The 22,994-nt window shown below is 38.2% G+C and overlaps 2 protein-coding genes across 4 annotated transcripts in view; one reads left to right on the top strand and one right to left on the bottom strand.

Annotated features, from left to right (window-relative positions):
* Positions 1-22,994, top strand: part of TG (thyroglobulin) — a 382,541-nt gene that overhangs the window by 236,121 nt on the left and 123,426 nt on the right. The gene's annotated exons all lie outside the window — the stretch shown is intronic.
* Positions 1-22,994, bottom strand: part of SLA (Src like adaptor) — a 103,941-nt gene that overhangs the window by 5,885 nt on the left and 75,062 nt on the right. For all 3 annotated transcript variants that reach the window (XM_069081278.1, XM_069081276.1, XM_069081275.1), the window contains 4 exons: positions 17,031-17,130; positions 16,065-16,151; positions 13,149-13,252; positions 7,866-7,997 (listed from right to left, as the gene is read on the bottom strand). In XM_069081278.1, the coding sequence (XP_068937379.1) occupies positions 7,866-7,997; positions 13,149-13,252; positions 16,065-16,151; positions 17,031-17,130 (423 nt within the window). The remainder of the gene's footprint in view (positions 1-7,865; positions 7,998-13,148; positions 13,253-16,064; positions 16,152-17,030; positions 17,131-22,994) is intronic.

The following is a 22,994-nucleotide window of genomic DNA, read 5'->3' as shown; positions in this document are numbered from 1 at the left end:
CTTTATGTCACTAGACCTTGGAAGTTGAAATAGTTTAGATTCCTTGGTCCAGAAAGGAATAAGCTATAAATACAGATAAAACTTTATATAATGTTATATAAGTATAATGCAGAGTTGCACAGCAAGGCTTTACATGTACAGTGGAGAAAAAACTTGAAGGGACCTTAGGGAGCATTTCCTCTGGTCCCTTCATTTTGAATTTGATGACCTTGTGGCCCAGGATGGGAAGAACCTGGCCCAAGGTTACACAGCAAATTAACAGCGAGCTAGGACTAGACCCCAAGTTTCCTAAGCCCCAGTCTTGTTCTCTTACCCCTAAACCCCACTGCCTTTAGTAGATTCTGAATTTTTTGTATGTTCAAACTTTTTCATGAGAGTTTCAAAAATATAGGGATAACTACAAGATGTCTTTGAAAAACTGCCAAATGTCTTTGACATGCTCAGTAGCAGCAATCCTCAAAATGCGATCCAACGATACCTAGAGGTGGCCAAGACTCTTTTAGGAGGATCCTTGGGGGCTCAAAATTATTTTTGTAATGAGATTAAGATATTATCTACCTATTGAAATACCCCTCCCCCTTCCAACTACATATCTTTGAGACCAGATTTTCTTCATGTACTTCAACCAAAACAACATATTGCAACAAATTGAATGCAGAAGATGATATAAGAATCTGTCTTCTATTAAACCAGACATTAAAGAGATTCGCAAAAACATGCAAAACAATACCATTCTTCTCACTAATTATTTTTTACTTTGGAAAATATAGTTACTTTTCATTAAAATATTTAATTTATGTTCATATGTAATGGATTTATTATTGTTATTTTAAATTAACTGATTAATTTTTTTCAGTTTTCATTTCTAATGTGGTAAATGTTGATAGATATAACCCGCATAAACAAATATTCTTTGAAGTCCTCAATAATTTTTAAAAATGTGAAGTGGTACTGAGACTAAAAAGTTTGAGAACTGTTTTTCTATGCTTTACCTAGTGTAACCTGACCCCTTGCTACATTTTTACCCATTACTCTCCTCCATGCACTCTGTGATGCAGCCATACTAGCCTTCTTATGGCTCTGTACATGGGGTGACCCATTCCCTATCTCCATTGTCCTTTCAATGGCTGTCCCTGGTGCTTGAATCCATTCTCTTATCACTAAGGTTTCTTGCAATCTCTTATTTCCTTCAGTTTGCCTTGTGCTGCCTTCCATATGAGGGGTTTCCGGCTGCGAGCACCCCCTATCCCACAATGCTTACAAAATCGCCTTGTATTCATTCTTTGTGCATTAGGCATATACTTGAGGTGTCCTGGTGTGGTAGAGAGCTATTCTTGCAGCTAAGAAGATCTGGGGGGGTGTGTGTCTCTGATACATATATTTGACAGATAACAAGTCATTTAATCTCTATGCTTGAAGAAAAGATGCTGATTTGAATGTGGGGGGAGGGAATTTCCTCATCTGGAAATTCACTTTACAAATTAAATCACTGGTCCAGATCCTACCCCATTGTATATAATAATAAATGTTCTTGTGGTCTCTCTCTTTTGAATATAAGTTACCTACGTGTATTTGGGTGGGGGGGATTATGTTTTAAAATAGACTACAAGCTTCTTGAGGACAAGGAAGATTTCACTTTTGTCTTTATATCACCAGACCCTAGTGCAGTGTCTGGTACATAGTGGTACTTAATAAATGCTTGTTGATGGAATAATAACAATGATAATAATAGCAGTTATATAACTACTTAAGATTTATATAGCGCTTTTCTACATTTGTAACCCCATTTTTCTTTACAATGACTCTATCAGGTAGGTGCTATTATCCTTGTTAGTAGTACCTGGAACATAGCAGGTGCTTAATAAATGTTTATTTATTGATTGATTGCTTTAGATGAGGAAACTGAATGTGAGAGGTTATGTGTTTTGCTCATGGTCATGTAGTTAGTTGGTGTCTGGAGGATTTGATCTCAATTCTTCTGGATCCCAAGGTCAGCTCTATCTATTAAGCAGATTGATTGATAATGGCTACTAGTGAAATAAATGAAACAATCAATGTGAACATTCCCTTAAAAGCAATAAGAAACTAGAGAAACAAGCATTTCCTGACACATTTTGTTATGTATGTCTTTAATTGTTTATCATGTATCATGTACTGTAGTTTATCTATATTTATTTCTTATTCCCTGTCTACATAACAAACTCCTTGACTTCAGGGACCATGTGTCATCTGAATTTTATATTTCTCCCAGAACCATAAAATGCTCTGCACACAACAGGTGCTTAATAAACGTTTGCTGAATGGAAGGGAATGACACGAGAGGTGGTATTAGTAGTCAAACAATGGCCAAGGGAATAGGGACACCACACCCCTCTCCAGGGTCCCATAGCCTGCTTTATTTACAAGAACTCTACTGGGCCAACCTGTATTTGTGTTTGATTTTGACTATGTAAATCTTGTGGTTCAAACACATTTCAAATGATTGTCATTAAAAAAAAAACCAAACACCAGAACACACTTTCAGTTATAAACACTGGGCAAATTCACTTGTTCCAGGATTGCCTTCCTCTTTCACTTGTGGTCACTTTCTTCTATTACTTCTTTGTCACTGCTAGATTTCTAGCTGTCATGGGGGTGGGGAGTAACTACAGAAAGCCAGAAATCCCAGGGAACCCCCTGACATGCTTCACAGCATCAAAGAATCCAAGAGTTGGATGAGATCCAAGGGGTCATCCAGTTGGATGCCTGTCCAATGGATGAGATCCTTCCATTGCCCCAAAGAGGCCAACCAGTGCCTGAATGAAGACCCCTAGTGACAGGCAAAATGCCTGTTCATTTTCCACTATCCATCTCTGCCTTCCCCACTCCAGGGGCCATGTTCTGAGCAGCTTCTGCCCAAGGAACTTGATGATATGGAGTGATGAAAGGTGATGGAAGACTAGGGAGAGAAGATGCCATACTTTACTAACAGCTTCAGCAAAACAATTCAGTTCAATCCAATCAAGCCCTGCTACCCAGATGGAAATGTGCTAGTCTGTACTAGAAATCCACAGAATGGTGTGGCTAGGTGGCACAATGACTAGAGCACCAGCCCTGGAGTCAGGAGGATCTGAGTTCAAATGCAGTCTCAGACACTTCACACAAAAATTAGCCTTGTGACCTTGGGCAAGTCACTTAACCCCAATTGCCCTCCAAAAACAAAAAAAAAGAGAAAAAAATCCACAGAAGATAATGAAACAGTCCTTCTCTCAGGGAATTTGCATTCTACTGAGGGCAGATCCAATGATATCTGAAAGGAAATACAAAGTAATTTTTGGAAGAGAGACAACTAAACACAAGAAGGATGAGGAAAGGCTTAGAATGGAGGAGTGTGTACATTCCAGACATGGGAGATAGTCTTTGTGAAGGCATGGGACTAGGGAGTGGCATCTCAAGCTTGAAAAGCAGCTGGTAGACTAGTCTGGAGGATTCATGGGGTGTGAGAAGGTTGGATGGGGGATAAGGACTACACATGGAATTTCATTAGTGTAAGGAGCTCCTGGGTGAGAAAATGCCCTCTTCCAAAGCAGATTGGCACCTTCTCTGCATCTTAGTTTTAAAGATTTGCCTAGAAGCTAAGAAGTTAAGTGACTTGCCCAGGGTTACACACTAGTATCTGAGTCAGAATTTGAATTCAAATCTTCCTACCTTTGAGGCCAGATCTCTAGGAGAGAGTCTGATTGTGAAAGGCTTTCTATGCTAGGCTAAAGAGTCTATATTGTGCCCTTGAGACAATAAGAAACCACTGAAGACTTTTTTTAGGTCAGAGAGAAGCATGATCTGACTTCTGCCTTAGAATAGTTTGGCCACTCTGTGATAGGGTAGAATGGGAAAGGCCTGGGAGCAGAGAGAACAATTAAAGGGGTATTGCAATAGTGCTGATGAGGATGTGGAGAAAGAACTGAGCTAATTAAATTTGCAAATCTACTACAGGACATACCTTCTCATGCATTTTGTGTGACTGAGTGTAGAACAGCCACATTACACCTTTCTAGATAACAGATTCCCCATTAAATTTGGTCACTTTAAACCCCAAACTAAAATCTTTCTTGACAATCAGTGTTACTAGTAAGACTGAACTCTGGAAACAGGACCATATAATATGGTAGAAAGAACACTCTATTGGATTCAAGGGAACTAGGTCCAAATCTTGTCCTTGCTATTTACTATTCATGTGACCTTGGGCCTTAAAATGAAAAAAAAAAGTTTCTTCTAGTCTTAAATCATACACACACACACACACACACACACACACACATACTCACACATTAAAAAGTTGATCTCTGAAGTCACTTTTAACAAATAATAAATACACCTATACACATACATATACATATATATCAGATATAATAATTATAGTATATATATATGTATCATACATATATAGCAGCTGCCTGGTGATATATTTAGATCGCCACTCCTGGAGTCAGAAAGGCCACTTTGAAATGTAACCTCAGACACTTACTAGCTGTGTGATCCTGGGCAAGTTACTTGACCCTTGCCTGCATAAAGCTAGAGAAGGCAATGGCAAATCACTCTGGTATCTTTGCCAAGCAAACTCCATAGACAAAGGTCCGCAAGGTCATGAAGAGTTTACCACAACTAAATGGCTGAATGACAACAACAACACATGCATACATATACATATGTAATTATATATATGTAATATAATCTGGTAATAAATATGTATGTGTATACATATATATATATAATATGTAGATATTGCATATATGTATGGAAGATAGATAGATAGATGATAGATAGATAAAGATAGAAGGATAGATAGACAGATGATTGATAGATGGATAGATAGATAGATAGATAGATAGATAGATAGATAGATAGATAGATATTCATTATTCTATGTTTCAGTTTCCTCATCTTTAAAACAAGAAAGTTGAATTAGGTGATCTCTAAAGTCTCATCCAACTTTAAATCTTATACACACACATATAATAGCACATACGCTATAATGGAATAGAAAATCTACATTATCATATTATATTACTAAATGCCTGCAGGAAGATTAGAATGCAGGTGTTTCTCACTTCACATCCTATACTCTACTGCACCATATAGCAGTGTGGCACCATACAGTCACACAGTGGCAGATGGTGCATCAGTTGTTGGAAGTTGGAGAACCAACCTCTCTGTGTTCCAAAAAGCTCATTACCAGCATTTTCACAGGATAATAAATTTTTCTGCTACAGCAACTCCCAAGAACCAACTTCCAAATTATAGAGATTATGATTGCCTCATTAGACAGGGTACACACAGCAATGAAATTATGGATCCTTGGGAGTCTTACTTAAAGAATTAATAAAGACATTGCAGTCAGGAAGATGATGCAGTGAAATCCAACCCTTCCCCCTGTGATCTCATTAGAATAGCTATTTCCCACACTGACAATGATCATAGCCCCTCTGTGATTTAGTAGATGGCTTTTGAGAATTGCTATTTTGTACATAGTTGGAGTTGGGGAGGCTTTGTCAGTTGGCCTAAAGCTTTCTAACCTTCCAATGCAAACTGTGAAGGCACTGTCAAAGGAAGGTCCTTAGGCATGAGCTAGTCAGGCTGGAGTATCTTCTTCTTAAAATTATAGAATCCTAGGGGAGTGAAAGGTATTGAAAGGGACCTGAAAGATCTAGCCCATAAAATACGCCAGAGTTCATTCTACAACATTCTTCAGAAGTGATCAGCCAGCCTCCAGTGGAAGACCTTCAGTGTGCTACTTGGATCTCACTACCTCATGAGGCAGCCCATTGCAGATAACTGCAATCTTTACTATGCTTTTCATCATTGTCATTCTGAAATCCACCTCGAAATATCTTCAGCCTCGGTTTCCACTTCTGCTTTTATATGCTGACTCAGCTCAGGGGCTACATCCTCATCTTCCGAGTTATTAGGGCTCCCTCTTTTCTGAAATTGCTTAGTATTTATATTTACTTATTGGAAGCCAAGAAAAACAAGCCTACTCACTCTTCCACGTGTCAACATTTCAAATACCTGAAAATACCTCTCATGACATTCCCCCCAAATAATGAATCCTTAAGTGGAATGGTTTCCAATTCCCTCACCGTCCTGGGCATTTCTCCCTTGGCATAATAAGAGCTAAAATTTATATACACTGTTAAGGTTTGCAAAGCACTTTACTCATTATCTCATTTGACTGACATACCCAAGCTTATCAATTTTCTTCCTAAAATAGAGGTTCCCAGAAGTGAATTCAGTACTCCAGGTGTGGTTTGACCAAGGCATAATATAACAAGCCTAATATCCATTTTCTGGACACTAATATGTCTCCTTTAGTGGACTTCTCAGGCAGTTATTTGACCACTGAAAGGAAGACTGATACAGGGAATCATTGCCTGGGCTCACTTCTCCTGCTTTCAAGTGTATCTTAATCATATGTGTAGGCCACTTTCATAAATATTTTATGCTGATGAGGAAGCAGCCATATAGATGAATAGTCACTTTTGTCTTTTCAAATCTTTTTGATTAAAGAACCAGTTGTTCTCTTTTCCATCATTCTGTATAATCTCCAAGGATCCTTCCAGCTCCAATATTATAAAGCATTTTCCTCTTAGATAAATAGAATAGTGAAATTGATTCCTGAGCAAATTTGTGAATTTTACAGGTCAGAGAACTGAGTCTCAGAGAGAAGATATTGACTCAAGATCACGCAGATGGGAAAATGGTAGAGTCAAGACTTGAGACTGATACTCCAGATACTGAGTACTTTCTACTATGCCACGTGGTCTCTCTATAGGGCTTTAGATGAGCACAGAAATGCTCAGCGATAGAACATTTTCAATTCCGGCATCCTTTAAAGCCCAACTCAAATGCCACCTCCTCTTGGAAGTCTTTCCTGATGTTCCTGGGTGGCATCAGCTTCCTAATATTACATGTCTCTTGGTTCTTTTGTCACTTAACTTTTCAATACTGTGTATTAAACATTTGAGTATGTGTTCCACTTACCAAACTACAGTCTCTAAGTGGGGAAGTTCTAGTCTTATCTAACTTTTATATCTCCCTTAGAGTAATATATCCTTTATATATCTCCTAAGCTTTTTATCTCTGTCTACACAGTTCTCTGCATATAGTCAGTGCTTAACTAATATTGAATGAATGAACTACTTTTACAGATCAGTTGGTCTGGTCTTTTGTGAAATCCTAAAAAAGGTGACTGCAAGAGCAGTGAATTCCAATTCAGGAAACATAGGTTGGGGTATTGGTTCAGTTGTTTATTAACTTAATAACTTTGAGAAAGTCTCGTCATCCTTCTGAGCCTCAGTTTCCTCAGTTATAAAATGTAGGCAACCATATTGCATTATCTAACTCTGAGTTGCTGGAAAAAGGTGCTCACAAATGTATAAAGGACCACTTGACTATAAGAATATGAATTTGAAAAGTAGGGTTTTATTCTAGACCTTTGCAATACCTATTTATGACTTTGTCCAAGTCATTTCCTTTCTCTGTGTCTAAGTTTCCTCGTGAGTAAAATAAGTCTAATGATATTCATCCTTCATAGTTCAAAGCATGGCTTTGAGAATAGGCTTCTTGTAAAGTGATATATATGTGAGTAGATTAAGTCACTAGTATTTAGAAGAAGGTATGGGATAGATAGCCAGAAACTTGAGCATCAGAGCTTTGAATGATGGAGTAGGAAGTGAAGAATAGGATATTAGAAGGGAGGAAAAAGAGCAAGAACAAACTGAGAGTATTCATTGAAATGATCGAGTAGCTTCAGTGAATTCTGCTCCTAACAGATGTGGTTAGGTTCCAGATGTAAAACTTGTCACCAGTCACTTAATGGTTTGTCTTACCAGAATAGTGATTCACGAGGTCTTCCAGGCATTGGAAGGTGAGTCTTGGAGAAATATAATACCAGTTGTTGGGTAGACGGAAGATGCGATAATGCTTCACTTGTCGGTGTCTCACTGATAGTGAATAAAAACCTTGACAGAGAGAGGAAAAAAAAACAGTTGTATTTAATTTATTTTTGTTCAAGACAAAGGACAAGCAAATTGTTTCATCTTAGACTGATAGTTTAGGTTTTTTTCTGAACTATTCAATGGTGTATTTCTGGTAAGTTCTTAGTGAAATTTGAACCTTCCCAACAGTTGGTACCCAAAGTTGGTTACTGCTGCACATCTGGCAGTGATCTAAGACTGTATGTAGGGCCTGAAATCTTTCACTGAGAGAAATTACTATTTGTGATATTAAGTAAGGTTAAGTACACATATGAGAAAGACTTGTCTTTGGGTTTTGAGACCAGCACATGCAGTATTGTGTTTTCCTTTCTTCTTTTCTTTTCTTTTTTTTCTGTTTCCTCCCCTCCTTTTCTTTCTTCTTTCTTTTCCTCCTTCTTTCCTTTCTTCTTTACTTCACTCCTTCTTTCCTTCCTTCTTTGTCTCTTGATCTTCCTTCCTTCCTTCTTTTTGTTTTTAAGCAGATTTAAATTATTTTGGTAGGGGTCCCAGCCATTAGATTGCTATTTAATAGTCTATCTTGAAGCCTTAATCTGGTAGATCGCCAACTCTGCCAGCACCGAACTTACCTTGTCCATATGACGTTTCCCTCTAATATTCAATTGAGAGGGGAGTGAAATGACAACCTGTTTCCTATTTAGATTCCTGCAATTTCAGAGTTGAAAAGAACCTCAGATCTCTTTAAACCCAGAGGTGTCAAACATGCCACGGCCAGAACCAAATTAAAATGTAATTGAGAAATAGTTAACAAAATAAATGAGACTACACTAAAACATGGATGATATTAACATGTAGAGTTTCTAAGTCAATATATGGGTAGGGATCCTTATTAATGGTTTAGTAGCCCCTCTTTCTATTTGAATTTGTCGCCACTTTTTTAGTCCAACCCCTATGTGAAGCAGCAATCTTTCCTTACGATATCCTTAACAAGTTGTCCAGCTTGGACTTGAAGATCTCTGTGAAAGAGACCACTTCCTCTTCCTATCCCACCTCTTTCAACCCCAGGTTGTCAATGTTAACACTAAGAGGCCATGTTGAAGGAGCCATTGACTTGGAGTCAATAGACCTGTATTCAGGTCTCAGCTCTAGTCATACTAGCTGTGTGACCTTGGACATGTCTCCATTTCTTCAGAATGCAGTTTCACAAAAACACAGATCCCAGCATGTTAGAGCAGAAGGAACCATCAGAGCTCATCTAGTCTAACTTCCTAATTTTACAAATGAGGAAACTGAGCTCAAAGAAGTCAGAGTCAGGTCCTGGACTCAACCCTATTGACTCCAAGTGCAGTTCCTATGACTACACAGTTTCCTCTCCAAGTTAACTTTGGTGGGGCCTCCCACCACTTCTTCCTATTTCTTACTTTTGACTTCCCATATTTTAACTTTAGCTTTACTTTTTTTTTGAGAACTTTGTTCTTGCTCTTTTATTTTATTTACATCACTATCATTTCCAAATGATTCCTCTCCCTCACCACAAACCTTGAAGCCAGTAAAATTTTCCCTTGTAGCAGATTAAGTACAATCAAGCAAATGTTTTGTTTTATTTTTTTAATCACCACATTAGCCATATCTAAAAAGAATATTTCACCTTGTGCCTCTGTGCCTAGATTTAGCCTTACATTTTCCTGGGTACCTAGGTAATACGGTGGCAAGCATGATAGAAACATCTAGCAAAAGATAATGAAACAAAGTATGCCTACATTACAGCTACTTTGCCAGATAGCTAAGAGATTCAACAATCAGGCTGAATTGGAATTTGTCACTCAAGCCTAAATAAGTCCCACGGACTCTTCTCTAAATGACCAACCACTCTATTATCTTATTTTGTACATGTTCTTCTGCTTTTGAGAAGTTGATAGATATTAATGAAATGTTTGGACTAATTTTTATTGTTTTTATTTATTAGATTTTAATTTTTAATAACACATTTTAAAATAATTTTAAATTAAGCTAATTTTAAATAATTTTAAAAAGCAAAGCCACTGTGAGAGTCAGTGCGTCAATAAATATCTATTGAACACCTACTATGTGCCAGCCATAGAAGTAAGTATTTCACTTGGGTTCTAAATCAATGATCCAATGCCACTCATGCTAACAAGTATCCATTTGGGGTCCATTTTGCTGTTTATTTTGACAAAATGAGAAAAACAAAAAGAACCTTAAAAAGGTTTGTCCCTTGTTTGAAGGCACAATCACCCTATTCAAAAAACAGTGACCTCATAACTTTAGCAAAAATGTCTTTTGTGCAGAGTACTTTGACAGGTGCAAGGGAGGATGCCAAAATCTGATAAACTCCAATTCAGACTCGTGTAAAACTTACAGAATTGTTCAAGTTAGACACCCAAGTGCAAATACCTGTAACATGTGCCAAGTATGCCAGAGAGGAGCAAAACAAATATTTTGTCAGGTCCGCGGGGAGAAAGTTGTTACTGACTGAGATTAATCAAGGATTTGATTTTCATCGTTTATTTGTTGTTATTGTTAATGGTGTTTTTTAATTTTAAGAAGGGTGTAGAAGGGGCGGCCACGTGGCTCAGCGAGTAAGAGCACCGGCTCCAGTGTTGGGATGACCTGGAGATCGAATCCCGGGCTCAGACACTCAGCACCACACCCATAAATAACTGGCCGTGTAACCTTGAGCAAGTTACTTAACCCCGATTGGTTAAAAAAAAAAAGGGGTGTAGAAAACGAACATTGACATGCTCTATGATGTGAGGGGGTCAATTTTGATAAGAGGGTTAGGGGAGAGCAGGATCTTGAAGTTATTTCAAATCTACAAAACGGGGGGATGGTTAGACTAGATGATTTCTATAATTCCTGTTAGCTCTAAATCCCATGATCCTCTCTGATACTGGGACCTCCCGGAACCTAAGTTTCTTCATCTGTAAAATGAGACTGCTCAGTCTCTGAAGTCCTTCTCAGCTAGAAGCATTTATATTGATGGTTCTGTATAAGCCCAGTTATATCATCTTTTGCCCAAGCTCTACTTTATAAAACCTAGCATGTATTTTCCCAGAACGTCAACAGGGCCTGAAAGTTCACGTACTGTAAGCAGTCAGGGGTGACAAGTGGAAAATACAAGAAAAATTTTGCATACATACCCAGAGGACCTGAACCTACTTCTCTGGGGACTGCTTCATTGCATGTAGGGCTGATCAACTTTATTTTTAGCACAGGTGGGGCAAGCATGCTGATGTGGAAATAATTAATGAAAGTTAGGGCACCAGAGTTTTGTGACTCCTTTGGGATTTCCATTAGCAGTTTTACTTTTGTTTTAATTTAGATTTTTCATTTTTTTTAATATTGCCATACTTGGAAGTTTTAGATATTTGGAAGCAATATTATTTTGGGCTTTTTGACTTAATAATTTATCTTCTGTAAGATTAATCAGTGCCTATCTAGTATATTTCTTGAACATCATAGGCACTCAATATTTTGTTAGGGAATGAATGAATAAATGAATTTCTTAAGCATCTACTATTACTGATAATAACTCACACTTATATAATACTTAAAGGTTTACAAAGCACTTTCCTTTAAAAAGAAACACTTTCTATATTTTCTACCATTCAGTTGAGGAAACTGATGCACTGAGCTGTTAGGATGTTTAACCATGTTTTTAAGTTTATAAAGCAGACTTTGAACCTAGGTTTCTTATCTCATGGAATCATAGAATTTGAGAGTTAGAAGTGACCTCAGCAAACATCTAGTCCAACCCTCATCCAAAAGGAAGTCACATGGCAAGACTCCATGGTATAATACACTGCGTATGGAGTCTGAAGGCTTACATTTGAATCTTAGTTCTGCCACCAGTGTGATGTTGGACAAGTCACCTCACTTATCAGTGACTCACTTTTCACATTTGTAAAATTAGAGGTGAGAAGGTTCTTCAGGGATGTACAAGAGCCAGCTATAACTGGATCATAAGGGTCAATTTTTTAATTCAGTGTGAGTATTTACCTATCAGAAATCCATAAAAGCTACAAATTAAGGCTTGATTTATTGTTTTACTGATTTTCTAGATTTGGGGAAATGATGGAGAAAATAATACTGAAGACTAAAATGAAAAGTATGTTATGTGACTAGTAGTTAAACATTTACTAGCATGACCCTGGGATGCCTGACCCCTTAAAATCCTTTTCTTAATTCTAAAATCCTAGAATTCCCTTCTTTTTTTTTCCTCTAGTTACAAATAATTGCATAGAAAACATGCTCTAAAACAGAGCTTCCTGGTTTTCTCTACTTTGCATAATTAATGTAAGGCCTTCTCTAATGAATAGTAGCACTATAATCTTTTTTTTTTTCTCAAGATTCTACTATCTCCATCTTCACCCACTTACCACTGGTCATTGGCATATGTAAGGATAATAATGGTGGGGGCAGCTAGGTGGCACAGTGAACAGAAAATAGGCCCTGGAGTCAGGGGACCTGAGTTCAAATCCAACCACAGAAACTTAATACAAAACTGTGTGACCTTGGGCAAGTCGCTTAACCCCAATTGCCCTGTCTTCCCCCCTCTAAAAAAAAAGAAAAAAAAAGAATTATGTAGAAAGCCAGAAATAATCAGCTTGCTTGGTCTATTTCTCTGAGGCTCACCTAATCACAATGGGTTCCTTTTCCCTACTTCTAATTGATTCCATGTTCTAACAGTCTACAGTGTAAGGCCCCCTCCAATGCTAACATTCTATATCTTACTCTGTAACATTCGGTGGCTTCTCCCTCTTCTGACATTTTCACGTCTATGTTCTAGTACTCTATGGTGTTAGATCCCATCTAGTTCTCACTTTCTATATTCCAAGGTCCTTCTAGTGCTGGCATTCTCTGGTCTGAGGTTTCTTCCCGCTCTCACGTCTCTTTCAGAACCAGCATGGCTCTCTTTCCCCTCACCATCTTGTTTCCACTCTGCTCTCTCTATATTTCCAGTTCTCGTGACTTTCGTATTCGCCGGCTACTTTAGGCACTGTGTAGGTAGCTGATTAGCTTACCAGCTCTGGATATGGTTTCCAAAGGTGTAGGAGGACGGGACAATGAAGGACCATAATGAGTCAAGCGGGAAAGAAACTCACAAAAATCTGATAACATCATGGAAAGAAAAAAGCACCCTTTGGTCTTCTTTACCTTTCTTAGTTTCACTTTCTCTGATCATGAAGGAGCCTATCTTTGTGTCAGGCAGCAGTAAAAGCTCTTCAGCTTTGTCTCTTCCTAATCCTTCAAAGAGCCAACTGGAAAACAAGAAAGGTCCCATTAAATTCCTTCTCATTCTCTGTACATCCAAGCTCCCTCTATCCTCCCATCAGGGAGGACACACATTTTATAGCATCAGAGACTTCAATGACTTTGTAATAGTCATACAGTGGATAGAGCACCAGATGTGGAGTCAGGAAGACCTGAATTCAAATCTTCCCTAAGACATTTACCAACTATGTGACTCCAGACAAACTCCGGTTTCCTCATCTGTAAAATGATCTGGAGAAGGAAACGGTAAACCACTCCAGTGTCTTTTCCAAGAAAACCCCAAATGGGGTCATGAAGAGTCAGACATGGATTCAGTGACCGAACAACAGCACCCTCACATCACTCATCCTCAGAACCCAAGAGGCAAAATCAGCTGAGTCTAAGACCAAATTATCAAAAAGTTAGAATCTACAAATTTGGAATGAGTAAATTTTAGAATTTTGCAAATGGCAAAGGTTAACTGATGGATGTCCCCTGATTCCCAAAGACCAAAACACTTTGTAAACTTTAATGTATTATATAAATGTAGGTTATCATCACTCTTGTTATGATTTCCTTTTGATCATAGTTCTAGAGCTGGAAAGGACTTCACAGACCATCTGATCTATTCCCCTCATTTTACTGATGAGTAAACTGAGGCTTATAGAAAATATATGGCTTTCTCAAGGTCCCACGGGCAGCAAGTATCACAGATAGGACTTGAACCCAGTTACTTTGATTCCAGAGTTGGGATTCTTTCCACCATACCACACTATCTTCCTTCTTGTTCCTATATAACAAATTATGGATCTTTTAGCCAGCTGAGTAGGACCCATAAGGCTATGATTTAGTGATTTCATTTTCCCATACATTAGATTGTAGATAGAGCCTTTAACTTGTTTAAGAAGATAACCTCTCTAAGTACTTTTAGTAGCACTCATCTGAGCACCAACATTTTAGATACTAAATTCATTTTTTTTTAGCAGAAATGGTTCAGACCCATATTTGGTAATATTTTGTTAGTAAGTGGTTTGTGTTACAATATGCGATAAAAACATTACAACACAGAATTTCATAAACATGTAAATACATACTTCCACTTCAGATCTGAGGCATCAAAGAATGCTGGTGAAAGACATAACTCTTTGTCTCTCCTACACTAAAAAATCCTCCTTTAATGCTTCACAATGCCATGGAAGTGACCTTGGGTTCTCATACACCATGCTGATGGAGCATAGGTTCCATCAGATCCTACTAAACTGGGCAGACTTTAGATACAAGTCCAGGAACAGACTTTATTATCTATCATTGGAAGTTCAGGCTAGTTAAATTTGGGGAAGTTCATCACCAAAAGGCAATCCATCTTGGTAAGCATATGATACATACATATATTCATAGATGCATACAGACAGACATATAATACAATTATTCATAACTTAGCAGAAAAATACATGCATGAATAGATGCCAAATAGAAAGCTACTGAATTAAATTGAACTGAATAATCATTACTGAAGATGTATCTAGCTACACTCTTCAGAGAAATGTAAGACCTTTTTAGACATCATCTTATGAGATCTCCATGGTAGCAGGCAATGCAGGTTGCCAGGATCTTCTCTAAATGTAAATGCAATACTTTTGGAGACCAGCAAGCAAGCATTCTCTCACTTTGTTTTTCCTCTTTCTTCCTTCCTTCCATTCTTCCTTTCCTTCTTTTCTTCTCTTTCTTTCTTCCTTCCTCCCTCCTTCCCTGTTTCTTTTCCTTCCTTCCTCTTTCTCTTCCTTCCTTCCTTCCTTCCCTTCTTCCTTCCTTCCCTCCTTCTTCCTTCCTTCCTTCCTTCCTTCCTTCCTTCCTTTTTCTTTCTTTCTTTCTTTCTTTCTTTCTTTCTTTCTTTCTTTCTTTCTTTCTTTCTTTCTTTCTTTCTTTCTTTCTTTCTTCCTTCCTTCCTTCCTTCCTTCCTTCCTTCCTTTCTTTCTTTCTTTCTTTCTTTCTTTCTTTCTTTCTTTCTTTCTTTCTTTTTTCTCTTTCTTCCCTCCTTGCCTCCTTCCTTCCTTCCTTTCTTCCTTCCTTCCTTCCCTCCTTCCTTCCTTTCTTTCTTCCTTCCTTCTCTCTTTTCTCCTTTCTTTTCTCCCTTCTCCTTACTTTTCTCCTTCATGAAGGCCTGATGAAATGTAAGTATAGTAATCTTGGAATTCCTACAATTTCCCATCATTCCCGCAACTCTATATTCTTTCTTGGAGTCTAGGAGGCTGCCACCAGAAGCAAATTGTGGACCCATAGGAATTATATAATAATAACAATAACAGCAGCTAGCATTTATATAACATTTACCATGTGCCAGACACTGTGCTATGTCCTTTGAAAATATATTTTCTCATTTGAGCCTCACAACATCCCTGGGAAGTAGGTGGTGTTATTATCCCCATTGTACAGCTGAAGAAACCGAGGCAAGCAGAGACTAAGCGACTTTTCCAAAGTCATACAGTTAGCAAGGGCCACATTTGTACTCAGGTCTGCCTGACACCAGACCCAGAGCTCTATCCACTGTACCATTGAGCACAAAAAGGTTCAGGCTACAGAATCTACCTTGGTTTTTTTTTTCCCATCCCATGTTATTGTCCATTTCCAGGCTATCATTTGCCTGGTCAGAAGCTAGAGAATTGCAGCCATGTAATTTGGGTGTGTTTACTGCTGTATCATTCTAAATTCTTGATATGTAATTGATTTTTAATTTCCTATAAAATCCCTATAAGCTAAAAAGAAAACAAAACTTCATCATGCCTGTGAGCTGGGCTGGTAGGGTTTAGGAGTTTTACTCACCCATGGTAAACTTTGGCCACACACATACCAGGAATATAACTTTCTCGACCAGTACTGAGGGAAATCGCTCTCCACCAGCCTCCTTCACTGTACAAATAGAAATACAAATAATCAGATTTAGTCTATGGAAGATCATGCTGCTAGGAAATGGCAGGGAATAGTCATGACAGATATGTATGAGGTGCTTTAAATTTTACCAAGTGCTTCATAAACAGGATCTAATTTAATCTTCACAATTCTGTAAGGTAGGTGCTAAAGGTATAATCACACACACACACACACATTTTATAGCATCAGAGAGTTCAATGACTTGGTAATAGTCATAGACTAATTAACATCTGAGGCAAGATTTGAACCCAGATCTTTCTGATTCTTAATCTAGTACTCTCTCCATTATGTAACACTGCTTCTCCCCTTCATTACCATAGAATCATAGATAGCTTCCTAGAGTTGAAAGAAACCTCAACGATGATCAAATGCAACCCATCAGTCAACAGGCACTTGATGCAGGGTACATTGTAGCAGAGATTCTCTGGGGGACCTAGGTTGGATTAGGTGGCTGCTAAGGTTCCTTTCTACTCTAAAACGTCTGTGATTCTGTGATTTTGCCAAAGTGGGATTTGTTTCTTCTCTTCTCACCAACAGTGTTGAAACCATTAGTTGAATGGGGAACTCAAACAATGGCTTTGTTTTCTTCCAGTAATTCAATCATTTTATTTTATTTCAGCCTAAAGAAAGGTAATATGTTGTTGGAGAAAGAATGCTGAATTTTGATTCAGTAACCCTGGATTCATATCTCAGTCAGTTCTGCAACTCATTAGCTATGAACAATTCACAGCTATGTTCTTCAGTTTCTTCATCTGTGTAATGGGGATCATGCACATTTTGAGTTCAGGGGGTTGCTGTGAGAAACTTTATATGCTTTAAAATGCTTTAGGAATGGGAGTTGCAGGGAAGGGAACTTACTCTGAAATTACACGTAGTTTCTCTCCTCGGCGAAATATAGGTGGGCTGATGTCAGGAGATGGATAGTCACACAAAACAGCAAGGAAGTCATTGTCTAGTCCTGGGGGAAAACAAAAGTTGTTATTAAAAGACTCATCCAACCATTCATTCAATTCAACAAAACTTTGTTAATGGTCTTCTATGTACACAGGTGTTGGGGATGTACAAAATTGAGATGTCACAGTATGGACTAAACCAATCTAATTCAATAATCATTTATTGGCTTCTCACTATATCGCAGGTTCTGTGTAGGGTTTTGGGGATTCAAAAACAAAAAACGAAGCAAAAGAAACAATTTTTTAAAAAAATTCCTATGTGCATGGAGCCTCTGTATGAGACACAGTCCCAGCCTTTAAGAAGGTTACACCCTTCAGGAGAATGTCACGAAATACCCTTGGTAAATTAGATTCTACAACCAACCTCATCTTTACAGTCACAGAATGGCCTGAAAGATTCAGAGAATACAAGAGTTTCTTGATATTGACTTGTTTTAAAACCATTCTACTCAACAGAGCAAGACAGAGCCTGAAAGTCTTTTCTTTAAGAAGATGCATCTTACCCATAGTAGGATCAGATAATATTCCTTGATGGGTACAACACCAGAAACAACTTATTCTAACATTCTACGATCCTATCTTATCACTGAGCAGTTTCTAGAAATGGAAATTGCACAGATCTTTTTTTAGCATCCCACATGTGTTTAATCATATAAGTTCTCTAGAAGAGTAGCCCCAAGCCTAGCCTGAATTCCAACTCCTGCAAATTCAGTAATTTTTCTTTTCCAATGTTCTTCATGAATAGAGAAAACTGTATGTCACTCTCCTTGTAATGATTTTGTATGTGTTTTATGTGCTATCACTCCTCACAACAGAGTAGAATTTGAAAATTAAGTATTATAATTGGATATTATACTTCAGAGCTGCCTTGATACACACACACACACACACACACACACACACACACACACGCATTGAATTTCTCCACCAGGCAAGAACCCCAGTATGTTAGAAAAGTTCTCTTTGTGGCCTTTTCAAATTAATTTCCCAGGATCTAGGGACTGTGGGACATGCCTCCAAGGGCCTGTCCCTTCCTCTTATAAAAGATGGTTTTCATGGTTTTCACTGCAGAATCATCAGCTCCATCAAGCCTAGCCAGTCAAGAAAAATAAAATAGTTTTGGAATTAGAAGAAGAGGATTCTGTTATTAAGGAGGCCAAGGAATCAGATCTAACTGTGTACCTGTGGGCAAGTCATTTTTACTCTCTGGATTTAGTTCTCTTATCAGCAAAGTGGGGGTAGGGGAGGAGTTACAGTCAGATGACCTCTAAGCCACATTCCAACTTGAAAATCCCATAATTCTGTGATTCTGAGGGAGCAATGGAAAAACATCATGAGGTAGGCTTGTAGGATTTAAAGCTGGAAGGAACTTTAGATATTATATAATCCTATCTCTACATTTTATAGATAAGGAAACTTGAGCACAGAAAGGTGAAGTGACTTGTTTTTCATCACATAGGCAACAAGGAGCAAATCCAGGGTTTGAATTCAAGTCCTTTGATTTCTAATCCCAGCTCTTTCCAATACACTTAGATTCTTTATTTATTTGGGGATAGTTGCTGTTCTTTGCAGAGAATCAATAGATTATCTGAAGTGTCTAGAATCAGTCAAAAATGGTACATAGGAAGCTTGACTCATATTATTAATTTTAAAACAATAAATTAGGTTATTCTGAATATGAATAGCTAATAAAAACCCGAGTGTCACATCTCCAACTAGCTACCAGACATATCCAACTGGATATGCCATAGACACCATAAACTCAACACATACAGAACTGAATTATCTTTCCTTCCAACCCTTCCCTCTTCCTAATTTACCTATTCCTGTTTAGGGTACCAACATTGTCCTAGACACCTAACTGTCATTTTAAACTCTTTACCCTCTTCCTGTCCCTCCCATGTCCAATCTATTGCCAAAACCTGTTGATTTTTTACCTTTGTAACATCTCACTCCTCTGACACTGTCACCACCTTGGTGCAGATCTCATCACAACACACATGAACTATTACAATACCTTATTGGTTTGTCCGCCTGCCACAAGTCCTTCCCCACCTCGATCCATGCTGAAATGCTCTTTTGTCTCATTTCTACCTCATCTTATATATACATATATAGATAGATAAGATTATTATATAAATACACATGTATATTATATATTACATAAATTTATGAGAGATATCCAATGAAGATGTCCAGAGACAGGAGATGGGAATATCTTGTACAAGAAACAACAAGGGTCCAGTTTCACTGGATTTCAGGATGCATAGTTGTGTTTAAGATGTAAGAAGATTGGATAAGTGTTGGGGACTGGGGGATGTGAGGTGGGAAGACAGGTTATGAAGGACTTTGAATGCCTCAAGATTGTATATATTTGATCCTAGAGGTGACAAGAAGCCCCTAGAGTTTATTGAGTGGAGATACGTATGTCATGGTCAGTCCTGAGCTTACTAGCGGTGTTTTCCTGGGTGAATCCTTTCATCCTGTTTGCCTCAGTTTCCTCATCTGTAAAATGAACTGGAAAAGGAAATGGCAAACCACCCCAGTGCCTTTGCTAAGAAAACCCCAAATGAGGTCACAGAGTAGGACATGACTGAAATGACTGAATAACAAGAAACCACAGATGAGAAAAGACTCAACCAAGTCAGTCTGTGTTGTGGAGTCAGTTTATATACCTGGTCGAGGGAGGACAGTTGGCTCTTTTAAAATTATTATGTAACTATGTGGCTTTTTTAAGAGACTTGCCAGGAAGAAAAAATAGTTTGTATCAACAGTGCTATCACCATGAAATAGTGAGTCTCACTGGAAAAAAAAAACACAACAAAACTTGTGATAGATTGAAGAGGAAGTTTTGAGAGAGAGGTGGGTGTTTTTGAAAGCCAGAGAATTGATAAGTGTGACAATAATAGAAACTTTATATAGGATGTATTCCCACACACTTGGGGTTAAACACCAGATTTAAGATTACTCCACCGACAAATTCAAATAGTTCAGGCTTGAAACTGCTTAAAACAGAGTTTCTAACATGAGCATCCCACCCCATCCCCAGTCCCACCCCCAGCAGGACATCCAAAGTATCTGTAAATTTGGGTGGGGGGACAAAGCTAATCCAAATATTTCATGCCGGGCTAAGGAATTATAGAAATGTTCTCGATTTGTTATCCGGTCAAATAAAAAACTTGGAGACAATGACATTGAGATCATATGATTTCAGCTTAATTAAGTTTAACAAACATTTATTAAGTGCTTACAAACATTTATTAAGAGGAGTACATATGTCCTAATTCGGTGACAAAGCTGACAAATATGCCAACAAAGGGAAAAGATGAGGAAAACACATGAATCAGAGTTCTGACTACATTTCTGTTAAGAAGGATAAGAATTTGTTGGCCTCTGTTAGACCAGGTGTCATTTTTAACATTGGAGTAATTACAAAACCTTGGTCCCTGCTTGGAAATTCATCAAAGAAAACTTAAAAACATTTGTAGAAATTCAGGCCCTTCATTTCCTAGTGGCAGTCATGGCTTCACTGAATGTAAAGCATCAAAGCTCAATTGATTTGGGAAATAACAGCATAAAGTGGAATTTAATTAATCAGTGAACTTTCTAATTCTAACATTCCATGATTCCATGATTCTGTAGTCCAATGGCCACACTAACATGTATAGGTTTTAACAATAGATTTCAAGGTCTAGATCAATCAATAGGGATTTAAGTGCTGACCATGTGTACTAGGTGCCACAGACAAAGAGACAAAAATCCTCTATAAACAAATGATTCTGAGAAACATTGGTTTAGTGGACAGAATACTGGTCTAGAAGTCAAAGCAACTAGGTGGTATGGTGGATAGAGCACCAGATATGGAGTCAGGAGGACCCGAGTTCAAATGTGACCTCAGATACTAACTGTGTGACCCTAGATAAGTCACTTAACCTGGCTTGCCTCAATTTCCTCATCTGTAAAATGAGCTGGAATAGAAAATGGCAAACCACTCCAGTCTCCTTGCCCAAAACAAAACCCCAAAATGGGGTCATGAAGAATCAGGTACAACTGAAAACAACAGTAGTCAAAAGACTTAAATTTGACTTAGATTCTAGTTGCAGCTCTTCCACTTACTGACAATAACCTTGGACAACTCACTGTCCCTTTGTGAATCTGGCTTTCTCCACCTGTGAAATAAGAGAATTTAACTAGATGATCAGTCTTGACCTGACCCATACACTAGGGTTTAAGAAAGCTGATGTCCAAAGGAAATGACAGCTCAGAAGGGGTAGGAAACTGTCAAGATGGAATTCTGAAGGTATTACAAGAAACAAATCCACAGAGAAAGAAAGGGTGGAATTTTCTTAAAAGATCAAAGGGAATTCATTGATCAAATTTTTAAAAGACATGCACAGAACAGGGAACAGAAAAGTACAAAAGGGTGAGATATGGACCTATATCAGGAGTGCAACAAAAGGGGTGTTTGGGTGAGGGAGGTTAAAGCTATGTTGGTGGAATGAGAAGGATCAAAGTGGGGAAAGGCCGCTTAGACAGGCAGTGATAACTTACAAAAAAGGCAAAGGTGTCTCATTTAATTTTGCTTCTTCTTCTTCTTCTTTTTATTTTCTATTTGGGGAAGGTAGGGCAATTGGGGTTAAATGACTTGCCCAAGGTAACATGGCTAGTTTTTTTGTGCTAAGTGTCTGAGGCTGGATTTGAACCCAGGTCCTCCTGATGACAGGGCTGGTGCTCTATTCACTGCACCACCTAGCCACCCTAGCTTCTGTCTCTTCTACTCTAGCATCTCTTCCACCTCTAAATTTATGATCTTTGAACTGGAAAGTCCAGAACTAAAATGTTTAATAAGGAGAGGATACCCAAGAGATTAAGAAAGGAGATATTAAGGAAGATATTGCCTTTGATGAATCCAAGGCACTTAGTCCTGTGGTTCTGACACATCTGAGTGATGGGATTGCTCAGTTACCATGCTAGTAGTATGCTTTGGAAGACTGAAAGGAAAGAGAGAGACCAGAGGGTTGCAGAAAAGGAAGGGAATCTGGTCTGCAAACAAAAGACCAGTAAACTTGACTGATTCCCAGCAAAATTCTCAAACATATAATGATACTTTCTGACAATGTACAAAAGGAAGTAGTGATCACAGAAAGCCAACATGGCTAACCTCATTTCCTTTTCTGGCAGTGTTATCAGACTGAAATTTCAGGGACATTCCACAGGAATAGTTTTAGCTAGATATTAGCGAACAACTGGATAGTCTCTCTCATGCTATTCTGTGGGAAAGATGCAGAAATATTAGTTAGAGAACCAATAGGTTAAGTGTATCTGAAGCTGGTTGAATAGAGCCAAAGAATAATCATTAATGGTCACACAATGACAATTTAGGGGGAAAAAAAAGGTATTTAGTGGAGTTTTCTAGGCCATGGAGGATCTTGGTGATGAGAGGATCATGCAATCTTAGATTTAGACTGGAAGGGACATTAGAGGTCATTAGGTCCTGGCCCCTCATTTTACAAATGAGGAAACTGAGGTCTAGAAAGATTAAGTGATATGACCATGGTCACACCGCTTTATGGGAGTCTCAGGTGGAATTTGAACTCAGGTTTTCCTAACATCAGGTTCAGCTCTGTGACTTGCAAACCTTGCTGCTTCTATCATTTTTATCAGTGGCAAGTGTGAGGGTGTATTTGGCATGTTTATCAAATTTGATACAAAATTTGAAAGGGAGACTAACAAATTGGATGACAGGGTTAGTAGCCCAAAAGATCTTGACGGGCTAGACAATTATATCAATTTGAGTAAGAAGAATTTATGAATCTTCTAATAAGAATCTGAATAGGGATAGATGTAAATTCTAGCTCTTATTGAATCA

The sequence above is a fragment of the Petaurus breviceps genome, unplaced genomic scaffold (genome assembly GCF_028583685.1).
Source record: "Petaurus breviceps papuanus isolate PSGF00001 unplaced genomic scaffold, PetGlider_PUasm1.0 98, whole genome shotgun sequence".
Classification (NCBI taxonomy): domain Eukaryota; kingdom Metazoa; phylum Chordata; class Mammalia; order Diprotodontia; family Petauridae; genus Petaurus; species Petaurus breviceps.
Note: the sequence above shows the minus strand (reverse complement) of the source record. Positions and strands in the feature narration are given on the sequence as shown.